At 37.2% G+C, this 22,465-nt stretch overlaps 1 protein-coding gene across 2 annotated transcripts in view; it reads left to right on the top strand.

Moving 5' to 3' along the window:
- Akap6 (A-kinase anchoring protein 6) overlaps window positions 1-22,465 on the top strand; it is a 491,862-nt gene that overhangs the window by 323,340 nt on the left and 146,057 nt on the right. For both annotated transcript variants that reach the window (XM_045154209.1, XM_004661860.2), the window contains exon 8: window positions 15,275-15,423. In XM_045154209.1, coding sequence (XP_045010144.1) covers window positions 15,275-15,423 — 149 coding nt within the window. The remainder of the gene's footprint in view (window positions 1-15,274; window positions 15,424-22,465) is intronic.

The raw sequence follows: 22,465 nt of genomic DNA on the forward strand, positions 1-22,465 counted from the left end.
TTTATCAATATTTTTTTGCTTTTTAAAATTTATTTGAGAGAGAGAAAGAGAGAGAAGGGAAGAGAGAAAGAGAGAGAGAACGGGCTCATCGGGGCCTCCAGCCACTGCAGACAAATTACAGATGTGCACGCCACCTTGTGCATCTTATTTACGTGAGTCCTGGGGAATTGAACCTGGGGCTTTAGGCTTCACAGGCAAGTGCCTTAACTGCTAAGCCATCTCTCCAGCCCTGTTTATCACTTTTTGAGAAGAGCATTCTGGTTCCAAGGCTGCCAAGCAGCAGACTAGACAGCAGTGAATGCAGTGCTGTGCCAAAGCATCTCTTCTCACTGCTGCCTTCATCCATATTCTTCTGATTCTTCTTTTCTGTCTTCTATGGAGGTCCCAGTAGTGGTTCCCAACCTGAAGCATCCTGGGGAACCACTCTGTGGAACATTTTCTCTTCTAGACTCACCTTCATGTCATCTCATAGTCTTTCCTCCACCCCCTAGACTCCCCTCTCATTTCTTAATGGATTGAAAATTTGGTCCAGAAGCTTGGTAGGAGTCAAACTAACCATTTGTGGCATGAGCGTTTCAACTGGCATCCCTTCGTGTCAGGGTTTTCATTCTTTATGATGGCTGAAGTGTCGGTAACCAGGACCTCCTTTGGTACAGAAGAGATTTCCCTTGTGACTAGTGTGGAATGGTGGGGCAATGCCAGGGTATCATGTTAATCTCAGTTTCTTGTTGACGTTTTACTTAGGATCTTAGAATTTATTGATGATAATTGACAGAACAAATTATTTCTTTGGGAGTACAAAATTGTGATTTCTGAATCATATTATTTCTTGTACATTTTTAGCTGAGTTTTAAAATTTATAATGATTTCTTACACCAATTCTCCTTCCCAATGTTTAGGATAAGGTTAATATAATTGTACCTTCCATAATGGAAATATACTTTCTTTCTATGTTTTGGGTATAGTTACATACACTTTTATTGATATTTATTTAATATGTAACAATCACTTGAAGCTATTTCATTGGGAGCCTATATTTTTCACAGTTGGCAAGAGGTAGTTTCTTCACAATATAACTCTATTGTCTTTTTAATAGATCCACATTTGTCAAAGAACACTTCTTTGTTTTTTTTTTTGTTTTTTGTTTTTGGTACAAGATGATATCCAAGGCTCATTTTACATTTTTCCTGACCCATACTTTTAGAGGAGTTTTCTGAAAATGCTGTTCTCCAGCTCTCTTAGCCTCATTTGTTCATTTGACCAGTGTTTACTGAATGTCTGCTCTGTATCAGAAACCTGTAGGGGAATATAAAAAGAAGAATCTGGTTCATATCTCACTCTTGGGGGAGCTTAAAATTTAAAAGTATAGAATAGTCATGATTACACACAAGGTAGAAAGAGTTATTTTTTATACCAGAAGGATGAATCATGTGTGTAGGAAATTCAGGTGAGGCAGGGACTTCTTAAACCTGAAGAATATGTCAAACTGAAGAAATGGAAGAATGCTGGACACATAGATGAGAAAGTTTTATTCATGGGAGGACATAGTTTGCTCTGATGTGAGCATAGATGGAGTTTACTAGTTTTCAGAACAAGAACTCCCAGAAAGGCCTTGAGAAGATGAACTGGCATCCAGCTAGGAGTATATGAATACTATGCTAAGACATTTAATTTTATTCAAAAGAAAATGGTAACTATTAAATGACTTTTGTTGTGTTTTTTTTTTAAATTTTATTTTTAAATCAGAGCAATGATGTGATTGAAGACATGTTATGGATTCCTTTACAGAGGTCTTTTCTCATATGTCCTATTGTATGGGAAATTTAATTATGTAGCTAACAGGTTAAAAATTGCATAAGCTGGCCAATAGTGGGTATAATGACTCCCAGGATGGGATCTACTCCTGTGATTTGTGTCTCACATATAGCAACACATCACAAGAAGAGTTTCAACACCATTTCATAATAAGGGTTGCTCCAGCTGTCCCCAATCACAAGAAATTCTATAAATCCCGTTTATTTGTCTCCCAAGTACAAAACTTGTCTTCTCTTGGTTCTTTCTCCAAATTTTAATAGAGCCATGCCTTGGAGTGTTATTTACATGGTCAATTTTAATTACATAAGCTGTAGCAGAAAATAAAAATGATCCAAACAATCAAAATACTACTAAAAACCTAAAAGCTGGAAAGTTGTACAGAAAAACACTTCGTACATTCTTATTCTGATGATACTTACTTGTGATTGATGTACTTATTGGAACTTAGTTTTCTAGTTTCTTACCTTAATTGAATATATTATATATGTGAAATAAGATAAGCTATTAGAGGTTTCCATGTTAAGAATGGAAAGGAATAGCTGTTCTTTCTTGGATATCACAGAGGCATAAACTATTAAATCAGAAGTAAGAATCCTAAAATCACTAAGTTTGAAGACAGTTTATATGAAGAAAAACCACTCCAATACTACTTTAAAGTATAATTGTACTATATTAGTGTTTATATTTTGACAGGCATTCATAGGATAGATTTTATTGAGTGATATAAAATATCTCATAGTTCTTTCTATCCCAAATGGAAGAAGTAAAACTTGAAGAAAATTGTTGCCATTTCAATAGGGAAATTTCCCCAGCCTCTCCCCTTTCATAACTGACAACTAACTTAAATGTTTCAGAATCTTAAAGTGACCAGCTAAGGGCTTGACCAATAAGAAAGCACTTTCACTTTTCCTCAGTTCCTTTGTGATTTGGAGTTGGCTTTTTGATTTGTGTTATTCAACTGTTATTTCCTACTATGACTTGAGAATTCCATCCCCACCCCCCATCATCTGGAATGTGATAACATGTCATAGCTCAATTGGGCCTTTTTAATTTCATGGCATCCTAGTAAAATTAAACATCATCACTTTAAATTAAAAGGTGTCACAGAGAGGATTAATAGCCTCACGAGGTTTTCATGTTAACAAATTTTCGACAATCTTGATCCATTTCTTGAGCTGAAGAAATCTCAGGTGATTTTGGTCAAAGCAACCATTTTAATACTATTTACATCAGCACTGGCCCAAAACCTCTGCTTTCTGCAAGGTCATCACTTCTGGCCTGAGTACTAACATGGCTCATGGATATTTTTTTTTTACCCAGCAAAACCATTCATTCATTTGGCACACAATTGTTTTGGCATTGGTAAACAATTGTGAACAGGAACAAATGTGGCTCTGGATATTGTGGAATTTATCTTTCATTGGGATGTGGGTTAAAAACTCACACACATGCAAATAAGCAAAATAAAACAAAGCAAGAATGACTCAAATACTTATAAATTATACAAACTATTCAGAAGAAATTAAGAGGAGAGAGAAGAGCACTAAGAGAACAGTAGGAAATGCTGATAATAAGAGAAGGAAATAATATTTACATTGAGATTTCCCGGACGTGAAGCTGAAGGTGTTAACTGTGTGAATAAACCATGGAGGAGATTCCAGGCCGATGGAACTGTGTGTCCAAGGTGGGAAGGAGATAGTTTTATCAGAGGAGTTGAAGTTGAAAGAAGATGAGTACAGCCAAGAGCAGCTCAGGAGGATGGAGTGATTGACAGTGAAGGTCAAACAACGCAGGCCCCTAGAGACCCAGGAGAGAAGTACAGTACACAGGTTGAGCATGTGATCAGCTCCTTCTTTTAAAGAGATTTAGAGTATAGCATATATATCTGCTGTTAACTCACAACATATGTGTGTGGGTAAATATATATATATATATATATAATATATATAATAATAATTATATATATACATACATACACATATACATATACATATATATACATATACATATATATATGTATGTATGTATGTATGTATACACATTTATATGTATATGTTTGAACAGATCATACTCTTTTCTCCCCTGCCCTACTCCTGTTTCTCTGGGGCCCTCCTCAGTGGGGTTATGGGAGTCACTGTGGGGTCATGAAGGCCTCAGTCCGGGGGGTATCCATGTCTCAGGGTATTCCTACCACTTGTGGCTTTTATAGTCTTTTTGCCCCCTCTTCTACAATTCTCCCTGTAACTAATCATTTTATACTGACTAAAATAAAATTATGAAGAAATGGAGGGTAGGATTTTGTTTAACCTGCCTCTTAGGACCTCAGTATGCCTGATAGATAGGAACCAAGCCAGCAAGGACAAGAAAAACATGTGTCTTTGTTTTCTTCTCTTTGTCAGTCTTCCACAAATGTGATAGTACATAGAGTAGCAAGAATTGTCAGAAAATTTAAGCAACACACCAGGCTCTGCAAACTGCAAGTAGCAGTGGTGATTGCCTGTGCAGTGCTAGAGGCTACACACTCACAGGAATCGCTACTGCAGGAGTCAGAGTTTGTGTGGCTTGGTCACAGTTCTACCAGAAAATGGCTCCAGTTACTCCATTTAGTATTTGGTGAATGTGTAGAAGGAGAAAGCTGTTAGATGCTTTTACATTTTAGCTTTGGCCTTGATGTTTTATTTTTACGAGTATTATTAGAACATCTACTCACAAAATATTTTGTTTGAGAGCATTACATTTGGAGGGGGGCATTATTTTAATACTGTTCTTTACACTCAGGGTTTGCTTCTCTGTTCCCTGGATTTTCTACTTTGTCTTTTTGCCCCTCATCCCATTTTCTTCCTGTTGGATTCTCATTTCCAACTGGTACACATAATCCAGCCTCTAGTGCTGTGGTCTCCCTGACTACAGAGATTCAGTCTCCAGGAGAAACCCCAGCTTGAAATAGTGTTTTCCTGTAGGAGACTAATATACTACCTCCCACCGCCCACACACACAACCGGAGCTGGATTTCAATAATATTTAGATACAGATTAGCGTAGTGAGCACCTAAGATTTAGGTCCATGTCTCTAGGTTCTCCCGCTTCTCCCAAATATATTTATACCCATAGTTTTTTCTTAAAATTATCTTTAACTGAAGAATATTTAAAGGTGTGAAATTGGAGATTTTCTCTGTTAAGGTATTTATGTCTGTGAATATTTAGTATGAATCAACATATTAGATGTCTTTCCAATTCAATAGCTAACAAGAGTCGGGGGGAGGGGGGAGGAATGAACAAGAGTACTAGGGGCGTATTTGTGTTGAGGCTATTACATATGGCATTAAGAATTGCTACAAAAAATTAATTATGCCAGGTGTAATTAATCCCAGCACTCAGGAGGCAGAGGTAGGAGGACTGCTGAGAGATCAAGGCCAGCCTGAGACTACATAGTGAATTCCAGGTCAGCCCGAGCTAGAGTGAGACCCTACCTCACAAAACAAACAAACAAAAAATTACTACAATATTTTTATCTAGTAGTTAGGGTCTTTAATTCACTCATACTAAGTATTCTCTGCTTCCATTAGAATTTCCACTTAAACACAAGTATATGCCTTACATCATTATGACTTTGGTACATTGACTAATAGCCAGCATAGTAAAAAGCAAAAGTGTTTTCCTAATAAAAATTTTGAGCTATCCTACAAATACAGCTTTAAATAAATACATATTATAAGTTGTAAAATGGCTCTTATGATTTTTATTTCTTTGTCTTCAAATATTTCTCATTTATCAGCAAACCACATCTCAAAATAATATGTAGATATAGTGTATTTCTCCCTGTTAAATACTTTTATATTCTCATCTGTTTTTATGACATGTTACTGCATGTCTCCAGAGGCACACAGCATTTTTATTTTCAAGTAAATTTATATTAGTTACAGTCTCCAGCTGTTTTAGATATAGGATCATTTCCTGTTGGTACTGTTTCCAGGACAATTCTTTTTTCTCCTCACAAAAATGAAAAACGTAATTTAACAAAGACATCCTATAATTGCCTTCATATCTAGCAAGGTATCTAACAATCTAAATGCTTTATTTTATTTAAAACATCTGTATATATAATGTCTAACTATTGTCCAGAGCTATATCATCCTTGGGAAAGGCAGCTGCTGCTATTTTTATTTAATTTATAGGGAACGAACAAAAATGCCTCCTTAATATTGAATCTTCTGCCATTGTATCATGTATGAGTCTTTAAAAATGAGAATAGCTTACCTTTTGGGCACTTGCAGCTAATTTAGTATTTTTCAAATTGGAAAAATCATTTTAAAATCTTATGAAAATATTCTATAAGAATAGTAAGATCTTGTTTAATAAACACACACACATATACACACCCCCAAAATATAATTTAAAAATGGCATGCTGTTCTACTCATATAACTAGTCATATTCTGGAGTCACATTTTAATTCTGAACTTCTTAATGTTATTTTCCCTGGTTTCATTTACAATAAAAAAGTCTCTTTTGTTATGAAGTCTTTCTGCTGACTAGAGCAGCCAATGAATATTTTGTACTTTTTAGACTATACATAGAAAAAGAAGGCAGTTTCTACCAAAGCTCTTTGCCTTGGTGGTTATGCTCAATTTTACTCATAAGGAAACCCATTTGTAAATTCTTCTTATTATATGACCCTTGTAGCCTAAAATTAAATGTTTAACTTTGAGTAGAGTGTATTAATTTAGGTTAACTGGCTGAAAAAAAAAAAAAAAACAACTGATATCCAAGCTTAAAATAGTGTGTCTATGTGAGAAATTTACCTTTTCCAGGGAAGTAATCAAAATACTCATTTTTGGAACACTAAGAGTATGAAAGGGAAATGATTGTGGTTCCCAGCTGACATACTGTTATGATTGACAGGAAAAACCAACATGTGTGCCACCTGAGACATCTTGTTCAGGAACTTTCTGGAGGGTAGTAAATTGGTGTTGGCACAAACACAAAAAAATAAAATGACTTGATTCAGCACTTTTCAATTCTAAATCCCCAAACACTAAAGAAAGAAGTAAATATTCATCAAATGATCAAAATTTATATTGATTTTTATTCTATATTAGCAGCTCAAAGTCAAGATTCTTGACAGGATGGATGTCGGTTTGAATGATTCTCTTTGAAATGAGGATATAGCCATGGAGCTGAGTGCTGCTATGTATTCCTGAACCATAGACCCTGATTCTTAGAACCCTGGGAGGTTAAATTTTCTAAAGACCAGCATAAAGGCACACTTGTTCAGTTCTGTTTTGATAACTAAATTGTTATTATTAGTATGTAAAGTAATTCTTGTTGTTCCTGCTTCATTTTTTTAATTTCAGTCTAAAAGCAAGTATTTTATAGAATTCCAAAGGGACTGGAACAGGAGGCCAGGCAGTCACCATAGAGTTAATCATAGCATTTGTCCACAGAGCTGTACTTAGGAAGGAACTGCTAGTCCTGCAGGACAGGAGAGCTGTGATTGTGTCTTCACAATACACATCTTTAATTTTCAGTTTCTACCAGAAAGTAAACAAGAATTTCCTGTGGTGGAATTTAGAAGATAGGAATAAGGCCAGTGCTGTAGAATATAAGCCGACTCAATACCTCTGTCATCCTGCAGAAATCTGCTAAGGAAACAGTAATAGAGAAACGCCAACAATTCTAATCATTCCTTCTAGTTCACACACAACAATCACACTTCCCCCATCCTAGTTCATGACATAAAATGCTGAATTTTTAATGAGTTTAAGTACTTGAATTACACAAAGGAAAGACAGGATAGGATGAAGAACTCCACAGATGCCATTGTGTGATACATTTGCTTTTTATGTTCGCTAGGCAAAAGTGTTTTTGCTGTCATATTTTTAATAAACATCTCACCTGTCAGTAAGATAGAGGATGAACATATTTTTATTTGTACATAAATGTCTAACAAATAATGTTAATTTTCCTACTTTTTGGATATTTATCATTTAACAAATATCATTACATTATAGCTTTAAATTGAGTTTCATAAACACAGTGAATTTTTTAAAATTTATTTTGAGAAAGAGAGGGAGAGAAAGAAAGGGGCAGAGAGAAAGACAGGGAGAGAAAGGGCATGCCAGGGCCTTCAGCCACTGCAAATGAACTCCAGACATGTGCGCCCCCTTGTGTGCATGTGTGACATTGCTCATTGAATCACTGTGTCTGGCTTAGATGGGATCTGGAGATTTGAACATGAGTTCTTAGGCTTCGCAGGCAAGTGCCTTAACCACTAAGACATCTCTCCAGCCCACCTCTACTTTTATTCACTTGTTTAAAAGATCATTAAAAACATTCACCATGGCCTGGAGAGATAGCTCAGTGGCTAAGGCACTTGCCTGCAAAGCCAAAGGACCTAGGTTTGATTCCCCAGGACCTATGTAAGCCAGATGCACAAGGAAGCACATGTCTCTGGAATATGCTTGCAGTGGCTTAAGGCCTTGATGTGCCTGTTCTCTATCTCTCCTTCTCTCTCTCTCGGATAAATAAAAATTAAAACAATGTAAAAAGTATAAATGATCTTTTAAGGAACGTAGTTGATAAAACAGTTATCTCTTGAATATAGGCTTGAGAACTGGAAGTAACCTTTAAGAACCTAAGGCTAAGTTTACTGGAGATGCCAATATGATCATATTTTTATAAACTAGCATACAAAGATCAGGCTATTCAATAATTGTCAAGAATTAGCACTGAAATAACTTGGAGCATCCTTTTATATTTTTGGTATATATTTAAATTTTAGCAAAATATTTTTAACACCTTTATTATTCTCTTATCAAATAATACAAACAAAATTCTAACAAATGTACTAATTATCTTCTTGGAAACATGCCTAAGGAATTATATTAGTCTTATCCTTGAATGAACACTTGAGCTTCTCTCATGTTCCATAATTCTAGGCTCTAGATTATATGTTTCCTGAGAGTAGACATAGTGCCTAACCCACATTTGGATCTTATACAATGTCTTATGCCTAAGACATATTCAAGATATATTTGCTGAATGAGAAAATAATGACTCGCCATCACCTTTACTCCAAATAAATGCAGTGTTCCTTTTGTTCTGTGACTTCCTGTTCTGGCTCTGCTACAGAGAGCTTAGAAACCCTACTCAGTTGTACATGAAGGCCAAAAGTATGGCATGAGCTTCTCACTCATTATAATGGCATTGTTATTTGTATTAAGCCAGAATGTAGCCAAGCATAGTTAGTGCATTAATGTCCAGAGAGAGTCCATTTCTGGATAATGAAAATACACTTTGAATTCAATACCAAAAGTGAGCTCTATTAAAAATTTTGAACTCCCAATAGTAACAAGGAAAAGGGGGCCAACTTTATAAAAAATACCATAAAAGTAAGGACTTCTTTAATACATATAGGAAACTCTGCCAAACAAAAAGGGAAGATTCCCAAGCATAGATTCTAACCAACCCCAGAAGTTCTTGGCAGTGCCTGTAGAGGTCTTGAGACCTAAATGTGCTTCCAGAAAGAAAAAAAAGAAGCAGTATAGGTTAGTTGTTGCTAAGAGGTGGAATGAAAGGAGGCATAGTAACTATTTGTTTAAGGAAATAAAGGAAAAGGCATATGCTTTTATATATTGAAGGTTAGAAAAAGACAGTATAAAGTAAGATGATGAAATTATTGCCAGAAAAGGTAGCTTGCCCCATTATATTGGAGGGACACCATGATTTTTCAGAGATTTTTATAGAGTCTTCCAAAAATGTTATGGCACTTGTACTATCTTCTCCAAAAACACAAATAATTCTCATATTAAAGAACCTTTCATTATCTTCTTTTTTATTTTTCTTTAGAGAATTATAAACAAGTTATTTATTTCAATAATTTTCTTTTGTGTTGAAGGAAAAATGGTTTCCTTTCTGAGGGAGAATGACACAAGCAATTTTAAAGATCAATTTGAAGCTTGATTTATTGCTAGGACACTTTTAATCACTTTAGTTGTTCAAACTCAGTAACATTTATTCAGTCAGTTTATATAGAATGCCTATTATTTACATGACCTGTTTTCAGTGTTAGGGATACAGACAGATATGAAAGTTGTTGCCCTCCCGAAGCTTCTAATCTACTAATCTTCTAATCTACAGACAACATAAGAAATGTATCTGGCTCCATATGGTGACTATGTAGAAAGAATATTGGGTAGCTAGGGGTCAGAGTGGGTTGCAGTTTTAAGTTTTGAGTGGTTTGAATCATAAACTGTTCTGAAAGTTTTGTCCCTAGCTGGTGGAAATTTGAGAGGTAGAGTCTAGCTTCAGGAGTTGTGTGGTTGGAGGAGGGCTGTTATGGGGTGATAAAGCCAATTGCTTCTTGCCAGAGTTTGGCTCTGTTTCTGATGATGTTGTCCACCTGATGTTGGCAAGGAGGTGATATCCAGTTTCTGCTCATACCATGCTTTCCCTATCATCATGGGGCTTCCCTTTGAGACTATAAGCCAAAATAAAATGTTTCCTCCCATCAGCAACATTTGTTCAGGTGCTTTGTCCCACCAATAAGAAGGTAATGGCAACATAAAATTGGTACCAGGAGCCTGGTTGTTGCTGCTAGAAACATGGTGGTGTGGATTTTGGCCTTTTGGAACTGATTTTTGTGAAGAATGTGAAAGGATTTCAAATCTTTGACTAAGAGAAGCCTTGCAGTGCTGAAGGCAGAGTTTGTTGCACCCTTCTGTTAAGAGTTGAAATACCTGAATGCACTAAGAACTGTGAGCTATGAGATTTGGCTTATGGGGGAAAGAAACAGCTTTGTCAAAATCAGGCCAGAAGTTTGTGTGAGAGGCTGGCTTTTCCCATGCCCTGAGAACTTGAGCAGGGCTGAGTTTAGAAGAAATGGACTGGTAGGGGTATACGAATATAGTACAGAAAGAAATGAAAGTTTCAGGCTGGAGTTGCTGTAATTATTTCAGAGATTACAACCATTGAGATTGGGTCAGCTGTTCTGCATTGGCACAACAGGAAGAATGTTGATTCTTTTGGAAGTAGGGAGCTTAGTGCTGAAGGAGTGTCATTCTCTTCAAAGTTATCTTCCCCCCTCTCTGGAATAACAAATTTGGTAGCCCACCTGGTGTTACTGGTGTATAACAAATGCTGGAAAGAGGGGATCATTGAATTTGCAACATGATGATGGAGAAGGCCACTGAATAATGTGAGGCATGGTTGTTGGGAGTTCCTGTGTGGACGCCCAATGAGATGAACTTGGGGTTTCAATAGGAGAGCTTAGGACTTTTTGAGATGTTATGACTGTGTGACAGCTGCGAAGGAGCACTGCTAGCTTGTAATGGAGTTTTCGCCAGGCTGTGAGCAGCCCAGCTGGAGGGGTGAAATTGGAATCTAGAAACTTTGGCTCTGGTTACAGATGTCAGAGACTTGTAGGTACAGGATTTGATGTAAGTCCTGTTTAGTTTAGATCTTGCATTGGTTCATTCTTTCCTTCCTGTTCTTACTGCCATCTTTTGCAATATGAATGTTTACTTTGTAACATTATTTTTGGTTTTATATGCTCATAGTTAAGAGACTTGAATTATGAGAATGCTTCAGTAATGTTGGGTTTGATAAAAACTATGAGGACTTTAAGGTTGTACTTAATGCATTACATTGTATATCATGGATGGTCATTAGTTTGTGGTGGTCAGGGGAAGAATGTGGTGGTTAAAATCTGATACTCCACATACACTCACGTGTCCTGAATATTTTGTCCCAAGCTAGTGAAAATTGGGGAGTGGAACCTTGTTGGAGGAGGTGTGTTATTGGGGGCAGGCCAAAAGGGTTTATAGCCAGCTCCCCCTTGCTAGAACTTAGATGACTTTCTTTCTGCTATTGTCCACTTGATTTTGGTCAGGAGGTGATGATCAGCCTCTGCGTGTGCCATGTTGTTCCCTATTGTCATGGGGCTTCCCCTCAAGACTATGGACCAAAATAAATACTTTCCTCCCATCAACTGCTTTTGGTTGGGTGCTTTGTCCCAGTAACAAGAAGGTAATTACAAGGATCAATTATGGTAAGAGATGGATGGCAAAATGAGTTTTCAGCAAAGCCCTAAGGCAAAGTAAGAGAGGAATTTAGCTGGCTTGCACTCCAGAACAAAGGCCCTCATAGTATGCCCTGCAGCCATGCTGGAACAAGTAGAGGTAGGATGAGGATACAGGAAAGACCACTACATGGAAAATGTGGATAAAAGAGCTTGACTTGAAAGTGCTTAAGAGAAAAGAGGAGAGAAATTGTAAACAGAAAGTTCAGATAATACAAGTGAATGTGAAAAACACATTAAATCAGACTAGAGCCAAAGGACAGAATAATATTCACTCTAATCTAGATATTATTTTCCATTTCATTTAAACCATGCTAAAGCAGATTTTGGGAATGAGGGAGCTATTATGCTCATATGAATAATATAATAGAGAAAAACACTTGGTCTAGGAGAAAGGTCATTGTCATAGATGATCATCTTTGGTTAGGTAAGAGTAAGTCTAGTATAACCCATGAAGGGATTGGCTTTCAATAGAATTATAAATAGCTTCTACAGAAGCCTCTTCATTTAAGAGCAGGAAAGCTCAGTCATCATTCTCTGAGCTTGCTGTGTCCTTTCTTGACTTTGGGCCCTTCAATAAGTTATTCTGCCTATTGTCTATTTGCTTCTTCACCTGTCAACATCAGAGCCATGATTGCTATTTTGACTCAGATGTCTCTTCCATTAAGCCTTTACTGATCATACCCTAGCTTTAGACAATGAATTATTTGATTTCCCCATATTTGTCTCAGTGGGCACACTTGTAGTGATGTGTTGGTGTGGGTCCTTTCTTTACCACACTGCATTCCTTCAGGAGAAGGAAATCTATTTTATTATTCCTTTTATCCACAACATCTGGTACAGTTCCTGTAACATGATAAAGTCTCAGTGAATGTATGAGTGATAAATGGATGGATGAATGTACAATCCATTTACTGAAAATTTATCTGCTATAGATTCTGTAAAAAGTGCTTGGAATACAAAATGTTCCTGCAAAAAGACACGGTCATTTATATTACTTGTAATACAGAGGGAATTAAGAAATTGTATAAAACACAAATTGTAAGCATTTAAACTTGACTGTAAATAAAGATATATCAAGTGCACTTGTTTTAACAGTGTCATCAAAGAAGGCTTCTCTAAAGCTATAATTCCAACTGAGAGATGAGGGATGGAAAAATATGCTCAAGAGAAGGTTCTGGAGAAAGAAACATATATAAAAGGCTGTGATACAAGAGAGAATTGTTTAAAGAACTGAATTTTCAAAAAATTAAAGAAGGCAAGGATAATATGGGTATGGTGATCAAAAGGGAGACCACTAGTAAGTGAGATCTGACCCAGGCAAGCATCAAATTTCTTAGACCAGTTTGTTTCTTGGGTCTGAACACAGCATAAAACCAGCTCATCATGTTTTATAATGATGACTCTGGCCAATATAAGTGGATTATTGGAGGAGTGAAAGGGGTTAAGAAGAGGTAGATATGTTATAATATCATAGAAGTAATTGCAAATGAGAGTCAAAGAATACTTGGATGAGGCTGGCAGCAGTACAGATTAGAGAGAGTGGCTGGAGAGACTTAGAAGACAAATCAACAATGTAGGGAATAGCCTGTGGGAACTGAAAAGAGGAGTCAGGAATGGTGCAGGACCTTCTTGCCTGAGCAATAAATGGTGCTTCTACTTACAAGGGAAGACTTAGGTGTGAAAAAATGTGGAGGGTGTAGTGAAGATGAGGATGAAGGGTTATGTTTTAAACAGTATGACCTTGGCTAAGAATCTGAGTCAGCTGGTTCTGTATGTAGAACATATTACAACATATGTGGCTATTAAAGAAATGGAGGAGATTATAAAGAAAAAGAGCTCCAGCATCAGGCTCTGACACACCAGTGATCTCATCTATGAGACAAAAAGATCAGTTAGTGAACAAGATGAAGTGAAGTTGGGGATGGTGAAGCAGGATAGGATCCTAATTGGTCTATAAGTAAACATCACATTATAATATTCCCCATTTCTCCATAAGTAAATTTATAAAACTAGAGACCAGGAAAAAAGACCTTGGTTGGTTCTGTATATTAAGTATAGAAAGTCATGTTTTGTTTAATTTTCTTACATGCTACAGAATTCTTGGGACTACCCAACAACTGACCATACTATCTTTTAAAGTATTTATTTAGTTATGTATTTACATATTTATTTATTTAGTTACATATTTATTACATATTTACATATTTATTTATTTAATTACAAATTTATTTAAGAGAGAAAGAGAGAGAGAGAGAGACAGATAGAGAATGGGAGTGCCAGGTCCTCTAGTCACTGCAAATGAACTCCAGATACATATGCCACTTTGTGCATCTGGCTTTACATGGTTACTAGTGAATAAAACCTGGGTCTATTGGCTTTGCAGGCAAGTGCCTTAGCCACTGAGCTATCTCACCAGACCCCATAACTGATTTTTATAGGAAAATGTGTAATAAAATTAGAACGTAGCAGTTTCAAGTGTTATAAGAAACCAGAATGGATGTGTTGTATTAGTGAAGCACACTAAAAGAAAATAAGAGCCCTTTGCTCCACAGTGTTGGAGAACTCAGCATTGCTCCCCCCCTTTACCATGGACATGCATGCCCTTGAGGAGACTTCATTCTCAGGCTCATCTGGTGTTCTAGAGAACCCCAAAGCCACAGGGATTATAACAGCTGCAATAAATAAAGCATCTATTCAATGCATTTCCATGCCAAATATTATTCAGCATTCTTTTGGCCTTGGCTTGATAAAAAACAGCATAGTGAACTTACTACCTCTCCTTTACAGTGAGCCCCCAGTAACTATGAAAGATTTAACAATTCAAGCCTGAATGTTAAGAAAAATCACTATACCCCTGACTTAAAATTATTAAGACAATAATACAGAGAACTAAAAAATGTAATAAAGAAAGTCTCTTGTCATTATTGGAGAGGTACTAAAATTAATAGTAGGATTTTTAATTCTCCTCAGGGAAGAAAATAGAGAAGCTTTCAGAATACATATTTTTTCAGTGTATAAGTTAGAGGGATATCTTTTTAAAAATAAATGCTACATATATGAGGAAAAATATTATTAAGGAATTTCACAGAATTTTTATGTAAAGTCTTATCATACAGTATTATAATCTCAGGGATATTTTGTGATATTTACTGAGTCTTCTGAGAGTTCGTTTATTCAGGTCATATTTTAAGGAAGAACTTATAAGATTCAACTCTATAATGTAATTCTGTAATATGCCCAGCTGATCCCATTAAATCCGATCCCCCCTCAAATGCAGCATAATGATGTGAACAATTCCCATCCTCTGAGTTGCTACAGCCCACTTGAAATGCATTCCTTCTGGATTAAAACAGCATTTCTTCTTTGTTTTCTTTCTCCAGGCTGAGGTTCAGCTATGCTACCTGGAAGCTCAAAGAGATGCTGTTGAGCAGATGTCCCTCAAGCTATACAGCGAGCAGTATTCCAGTAGCAGCAAGAGAAAAGAAGAGTTTGCGGATATGTCAAAAGTTCATTCCGCGGGAAGCAATGGGTAGGGGACTAATCTTTTTGTTGTTTTATTCTCAGTAATCTACTTTTTCAATGACTTTCCACTGGTAGGTGTTGGGCAGGCATTTCCTTAAAGCTCAACAGACCAGAGAGTAATGTCCTTTTCCATTTATGTTGGAATTGAAGACTGTGGATTTTATCAGCCTCTGTTATCTAACCCAGAGTGTCCTAACTTTGTTATTATCTTGGAGAAAACAGCCTTGTGATTTTAGAAGTGTTTTTGAGACTACATTTTATCTATAATATTGGTCTTTCTTTTACAAGTTTTATTTTAAATATATATTTCTTGCCGAGTGTGGTGGCACACACCTTTAATCCTGGCACTCAAGAGGCAGAGGTCGGAGGATTGCTGTGAGTTTGAGGCCAGCCTGAGATGAATTCCAGGCCAACTCGGGCTACAGTGAGACCCTACCTTAAAAAAAGTATTTCCCTTTTATAAACTTTACAGTTTATATTAAAGTCTGTTTATGGAAGTTTTAACTACCAGAACTTCATTGAAAATTTCAGAGAACATAATTTTTCTCAACAATAGAAGAAATTTAACAAATGCTTCAAGACTAAAATCTAGGCACTTAGCTTCACATAAAGTCAATTGGAATTATGTACTAACATTTTAGTTGACTGTTGATTTTTGAGACAGGGTCTCATCAGCCCAAGCTGATCTCAAGCTCACATGTAGCCAATGCTGTTCTTGAACTCTTTATCCTCCTACCTCTACTTCTCAAGTGCTGGGATTAAAGACATGTGCCTCTTCATCAGGCAAGAGTAGTATGTACAAGGAATCAACACCTCAGTGAACCATCAATAATTTCTTAGTCTGAGATGTACGGCTGTACATCTCAGCCTGAACTACCTACAAATACCATCCAATAGTTGTGATATATTTAGATATTTAACATTGCATGGTGTATTTATATTTTTCTCTTTTCTGGTCCATTCTAATATTTAAAAGGTGATTATTTAAGGTTATTTAAAAGGTGATTATTGCTGGGTGTGGTGGTACATGCCTTTAATCCCAGCACTTGGAAGGCAGAGGTACGAGGATTGCTGTGAGTTCGAGGCCACCCTGAGACTACATAGTAAATTCCAGGTCAGCCTGGGCTAGAGTCAGACCCTACCTCAAAAAAATAAATAAAAGGTGATTAAAAGGTGACTATTAATAATAATGAAATTTAATCGTTTATCATTTTAATAACTAGATAATAACAAAACTCATACAATGTAAACAGTAACCTATTTCATTTTTGTATATGAGCCAGACAGTGAAAGGTAGACACTATTCTCCTAAGTTATGTTACATGCTGATAACACGACATAAACCGGTGGGGTGTACCTCTAGGCCGGCAGAAGAGAATAAGCCTTCTTTTGCACGTATGTGCATTTAGTTTTTAAAATACTTATGGTTCTGACCTTACCTACAATCTTCATACAAAGTTGTGGGTTCAATTAAGTACAGAGATGACAACTTCTGTCCTATTACAATAACTCAGGGTGTAAGAATATAGGGAAAAGGACTGAGTAATAATTTTGTTTAGTAAGTGAGAACTTTATAATGGGTTGTTCTGCCAGGTTATTTTCTATACATTCATAAATACATCCATCTTATCATTATATATATTTGATTCATCTTACTTGATTCATTTTTAATTCACCAGAGGAAAAACCCAGCAGCAGGAAATGAAAGGTTAAATCTTGGAGCAGGAACAATGAGCTGTTTTGAGGCCTTCATGTGCTTTAATTTCTTGGAATGCCTAAATAGTCTCTGGTGTTCAGCACAACCTTTGGGTCACATTTTCATGTTTTCTAAAAGCCTTGTAGACTGAGCAGTACCACGTGCTTATGACCCCAGATTCCAAGGACCCATCCTAAGTACTTACCCTGGGCTCTACACATCATAAATCTGCCTTAGGAATTGCTTAGTTAACAACAAGCATTGTTCTGTGAAGTGGGTGTAGGTGAACTTGCCTGATATCCTTTGTTTATGCTCCTTGGGGTGCTGAAGGCTATGTATTGTGCAGAAATTAAGGAGTACACTGAAGAAAAGCCAGCTATTTAATACCAAGGACAGAAAACATATACCCTTTGCTATTTTCTGTTTGACTACAGGAAAACATTGTTTGAAAAATGCATGTGGGTGAGGTTATCTGGGGTGTCTTGCCCCTTAGACTTTGCTCCCACCATCATCCTCAATTCTGAATCCTTCAAAACATAGCCTTGTAAAATTATCTGCTCCAATGGTACATAAACTTCATTAACCATTCCTTTTTTAACACAGAATGAGTATTGTTTCCAATAAGTTAATGTGGGAATATTGTGGGTTTTCCAGGGTCTCTATTCCATGAGCAGATAACCAATACACAAAAAAGAAAATTAAGTCAGTAATACAATTCACATATTTTCATTTTCTCTCCGTACCTACATGCATGCTAAGAGATCATCTGTGCTAATTAGTTGAAAGTAGATGAGACTACCCCAGAGAAGACTCAGCTGCTACACAGAATGGCAATCTTAAACTTCTACAACTTTATTTATAAAAATATTATCCTTTTCAAAATGAACTACAACCTCCCTGGCTTGGTGAGAAGATCGATATGAGGGTAATACAGCATGCCTTGTTCACCACTATCAGTTTTGTGGTCGGCAGTCCTGAGCAGGTGGGTGGGAGGATTTTGCTGAGCACACATGAAGCACTCTGCACTCTAGCGCATGGTCACCTGTAGGAGAGCGTGGCAGACACTCCGGCATTGCACTGTGGAATCATGACTCCTGCAGTATTAAATTCCGGTGTTTCTTCACGGGAACATATCATTTGCTTTCTTTCCTTCATCCATCCAATGAGGGCCTGCTATGGGTATAACATGATGCCCTGAACAGTCCCATTCTGTACATTTTGTAAGCACTAACCATCTTTTTTTTTTTTTTCAAACATATCTTCCTAAGAAAAATTCAAGTGAATTTTTCAATTAAGTTTTAAAAAGTATGTTTATTTATTTGCAAGCAGGGAGAGATAGAGTGAAGGAAAGAGAGAGAGAGAGATATGAATGGGCATGCCAGGGATTCCAGCTACTGCAAATGAACTCTAGATGCATATATCACTGTGCACCTGGCTTTATGCAGGTACTGGGTAATCAAACCTGGGTTATTGGGCTTTTCGGGCAAGTATCTTAACCACTGGGCAATATCTCCAGCCCCTCAAATAAGATTTGTTGTTGTTGTTGTTGTTGTTGTTGTTTTGAGGCAGGGTCTTACTCTAGCCAGGCTGATCTGGAATTCACTGGGTAGTCACAGGGTGGCCTTGAACTCATGGTGCTCCTCCTACCTCTATCTCCCGAGTGCTGGGATTAAAGGCGTGCACCACCATGCCTGGCTTCAAATAAGTTTTCTTTTAATATTTTATTTTTATTTATTTATTTATTTGACAGAGAAAGAGGGAGGGATAGAGAATGGGCACGCTAGGACCTCCAGCCACTGGAAACAAGCTCCAGATGTATTCACCCCTTTGTGCATTTGGCTAATGTGGGTCCTGGGGAATCAAACGTGGGTCCTTTGGCTTTTCAGGCAAATGCCTTTACCACTAAGCAATCTCTCCAGCCCTTCAAATAAGTTTTAAAGATGTGGCTCACTTAATTAAGTAGTGTTCTCCTTCTGAGGAAACATAGAGTATATTAATAGTCATGTCTTTTGTTCAGCATGTAAATTAGGGAACTGAGAGACCAAAAGGGTGAGTGACTCTCTTGTCTTGGGTAAAATATTTAAGGTAGAGCTAAGATCTCAGCTCAGAACTCTGGATCAAGAATACAGTGGTTGTCAGGTGAGGTGTGGTGGTACATACCTTGCCTGTCACCTCAGCATTCATTCAGTAGTCTCAGACAGAAGGATTGTGAGTTTGAGGCCAGCTGGGTATAACAAGATCATGTCTTAAAAGTGAGAATGACTGTCATCAATAACAAATAAACAAAATCGAAACAAAAAAGCAGATAATTCAAATGTCCCAGTATCTCCAGTATCTCCTTTGAAGATTTCAATGGCATCTTTTATAAGTGTTTTCCCCTAAAGTCTGTGTTGTGCTATTCCACATTGTATGAAATGAATTCATACATCTTTCCTACTATAGTAAAATGGAAGCATCTTAGGGAGACTTTATTCCCCAAGGAAATCTGAACAAAACACTGCAAAACAGTGGTAGTAATGTCTGCCTGTAGTTTTAGGTTCTTAGGAGGCAGAGATAGGAGGTTCATTTGATCCAAAGAGTTCAAAGTAGCAAAGACCTGTGTCTAAAAGCAGAAAATTCTCTTAGAAACCCAAAAGTAACTCACTCTTTAAACTTAAAAATCAGCTTCAGGATTGGAAAATGGGCTCAATGGTTAAAGGTGTTTGCTTGCTTGCAAAACCTGACAAGCCTTGGTTCGATTCTCCAGTACCCACGTAAAGCTAGATGCTCAAATTAGCTCATGGCTCTGGAGTTCATTTGCAGTGGCAGGAGGCCCTGGCGCATCCATACTCATTCTCTCTGTCTCTCTCAAACAAATAAAAATAATTTTTAAAAAACAATGAGGTGGGCTGGAGAGATGGCTTAGCGGTTAAGCGCTTGCCTGTGAAGCCTAAGGACCCTGGTTCGAGGCTCGGTTCCCCAGGTCCCACGTTAGCCAGATGCACAAGGGGGCGCACGCGTCTGGAGTTCGTTTGCAGAGGCTGGAAGCCCTGGCGCGCCCATTCTCTCTTTCTCCCTCTATCTGTCTTTCTCTCTCTGTCTGTCGCTCTCAAATAAATAAATAAAAATATTTTAAAAAAAGAAAAAACAATGAGCTGTTTCAACAGATGTACGTATTGTAGCAAATAGAGGAGGGGTGTGTAGGGAGAAAGGGAAGACTTCAGCTATTAGACTACAAGTATGTACAGGATGCTGAAAGTTGTTATAAATAATTTGATGTTGAGCAGAAGGGCATGGAGATGCTTCCTCACTTTGCTCACAGGGATCAGGACTGATTCCCTTGAAACTTTTAGGCAAAGTAAACTCTAATAAAAACTCTCATGCTCATACTCACTCTGTCTGCCTCTTTTTCCTCTATTAATAAAATAATTAATAAATAAGTCACATATTTTTTTTTAAAGTGAGGGAGTCTCAGCATGATATCAACTCCTCTCCTCTTAACAGATTTTTTTGTTTATTTTTATTTATTTGAGAGTGACAGACAGAGAGAGAGAGAGAGAGACAGAGAGAGAAAATATGTGCACCAGGGCCTCCAGCCACTGCAAATAAACTCCAGATGCGTGTGCCCCTTGTGCATCTGGCTAACGTGGGTCCTGGGGAATCAAGCCTCGGACTGGGGTCCTTAGGCTTCACAGACAAGCGCTTAACTGCTAAGCCATCTCTCCAGCCCCATATTTTTAAAAAGAAAAAAATCTCAGTCTTATTATCCATATGGCAGGCTTATTCTTTCAATGGAGAAAATTGAATGACACCAATAGGAAACTAGGGCATTCCAGCTGAAGCCTGTGCCTTAAATTGAAGAATACAGGAGTATTCATTATGCAAGATTTTAGCATAAACTTTGCCCCCAAATATATATAGATTATTCCTAAATATAACAGCCATAATGAAATAACAAAGGGCTAAAAGTGGAATGCATAACAATTTAAACTGATGACACATTAAGTTAGTGTCACCTCATTACTATAAATTGTTATAAGGAACTGATCCAATCAATTAAAACCTAATGAATACCATGAAAAAGAAGTGTGGTAGAAAGATGGGTCTATTTTACTGCAATATAAGAAGTGCCTCTGGGGTAGTGTGAAGACATGCCTATAAAAGAGAACTGATGTTGACAAGTGAAAACAAATAACGATTTGAAATATTTCTTGATTAAGGACTAGATTTGTCTGTCAAATTAAGCCATAAGATATGCTTAACAGTTTAGCCACCTGAGGAGGGTGGTTGATCACCCTGGATTTCACTGCTGCAGGCTGATCTTTCCAGTTTTCTATTGAGCAAGTGGTCACAGTTTCTGTGCAACTGGATGAATCTTTTGGAGAGAGCTTGGGCAACTGAAAATTATTTTCAGAATGCTTACTTCCTGCCATAACTCAAAAGTAAATATTGCCTAGTAACATAACGTAGGAAGGCCCTTTTCCAAAAGGTGAGATCTCCAACCCACAGTAGTATGCAAGTAACATACTATATCCTGATTGTCTTAATGCAGATGATAATGGAAGATCATCTCTTTTTTTAACAAAAACATGTTTTTATGTTTGAGAGAAAGAAAGTGAGTATGGTTGTGCCAGGGCCTCTTGCTTCTGCAAACAAACTCCAGGTACATGTGCCACTTTGTGTGTCTGGTTTTATGTGGGTTCTAGGAAATTGAACCCAGGCCATCAGACTTTGGGAAGCACACACCTTTAACCACTGAGAAATCTCTCCAGTCTCCCATCTCTTTTAAACAATAAACACCATCTCTTTCTCTTTCTTCTGAAGTATAGTTTCTACACTTTTCTCTAAACTCTCTGGTATGAGACCAGAAAATTATCCAAAAATTTGAAACAAAATTTTGATCCCTGATAGCTTAACAGAATCCTCCAAATCAATCCAAAATCTACATGGAAGTTTCTACATTTATGAATAATCTTGGTGCTTTATGTCTTTTATTCCAATAAGTGTTTATAGATAGATGGTCTATGAGAAAATGGGGCCAACTATTAATAAGCACATAAGCTTGATTTTATGTTTGTTTAAATAATCTTTTAAGTTTTGTTTGTTTATTTATTTATTTGAGAGCGACAGGCAAAGAGAAAGAGGGAGAGAGAGAGAGAGAATGGGCGCACCAGGGCATCCAGCCACTGCAAGTGAACTCCAGATGTGTGCACCCCTTGTGCATCTAGCTAATGTGGGTCTTGTGGAATTGAGCCTCGAACCGGGGTCCTTAGGCTTCACAGGCAAATGCTTAACCACTAAACCATCTCTCCAGCCCTTGATTTTATGTTTTAAAACATCTTCAATGTAGGTGAATATGTGTAATATTGAAAAA

The sequence above is a fragment of the Jaculus jaculus genome, chromosome 7 (assembly GCF_020740685.1).
Source record: "Jaculus jaculus isolate mJacJac1 chromosome 7, mJacJac1.mat.Y.cur, whole genome shotgun sequence".
Classification (NCBI taxonomy): domain Eukaryota; kingdom Metazoa; phylum Chordata; class Mammalia; order Rodentia; family Dipodidae; genus Jaculus; species Jaculus jaculus.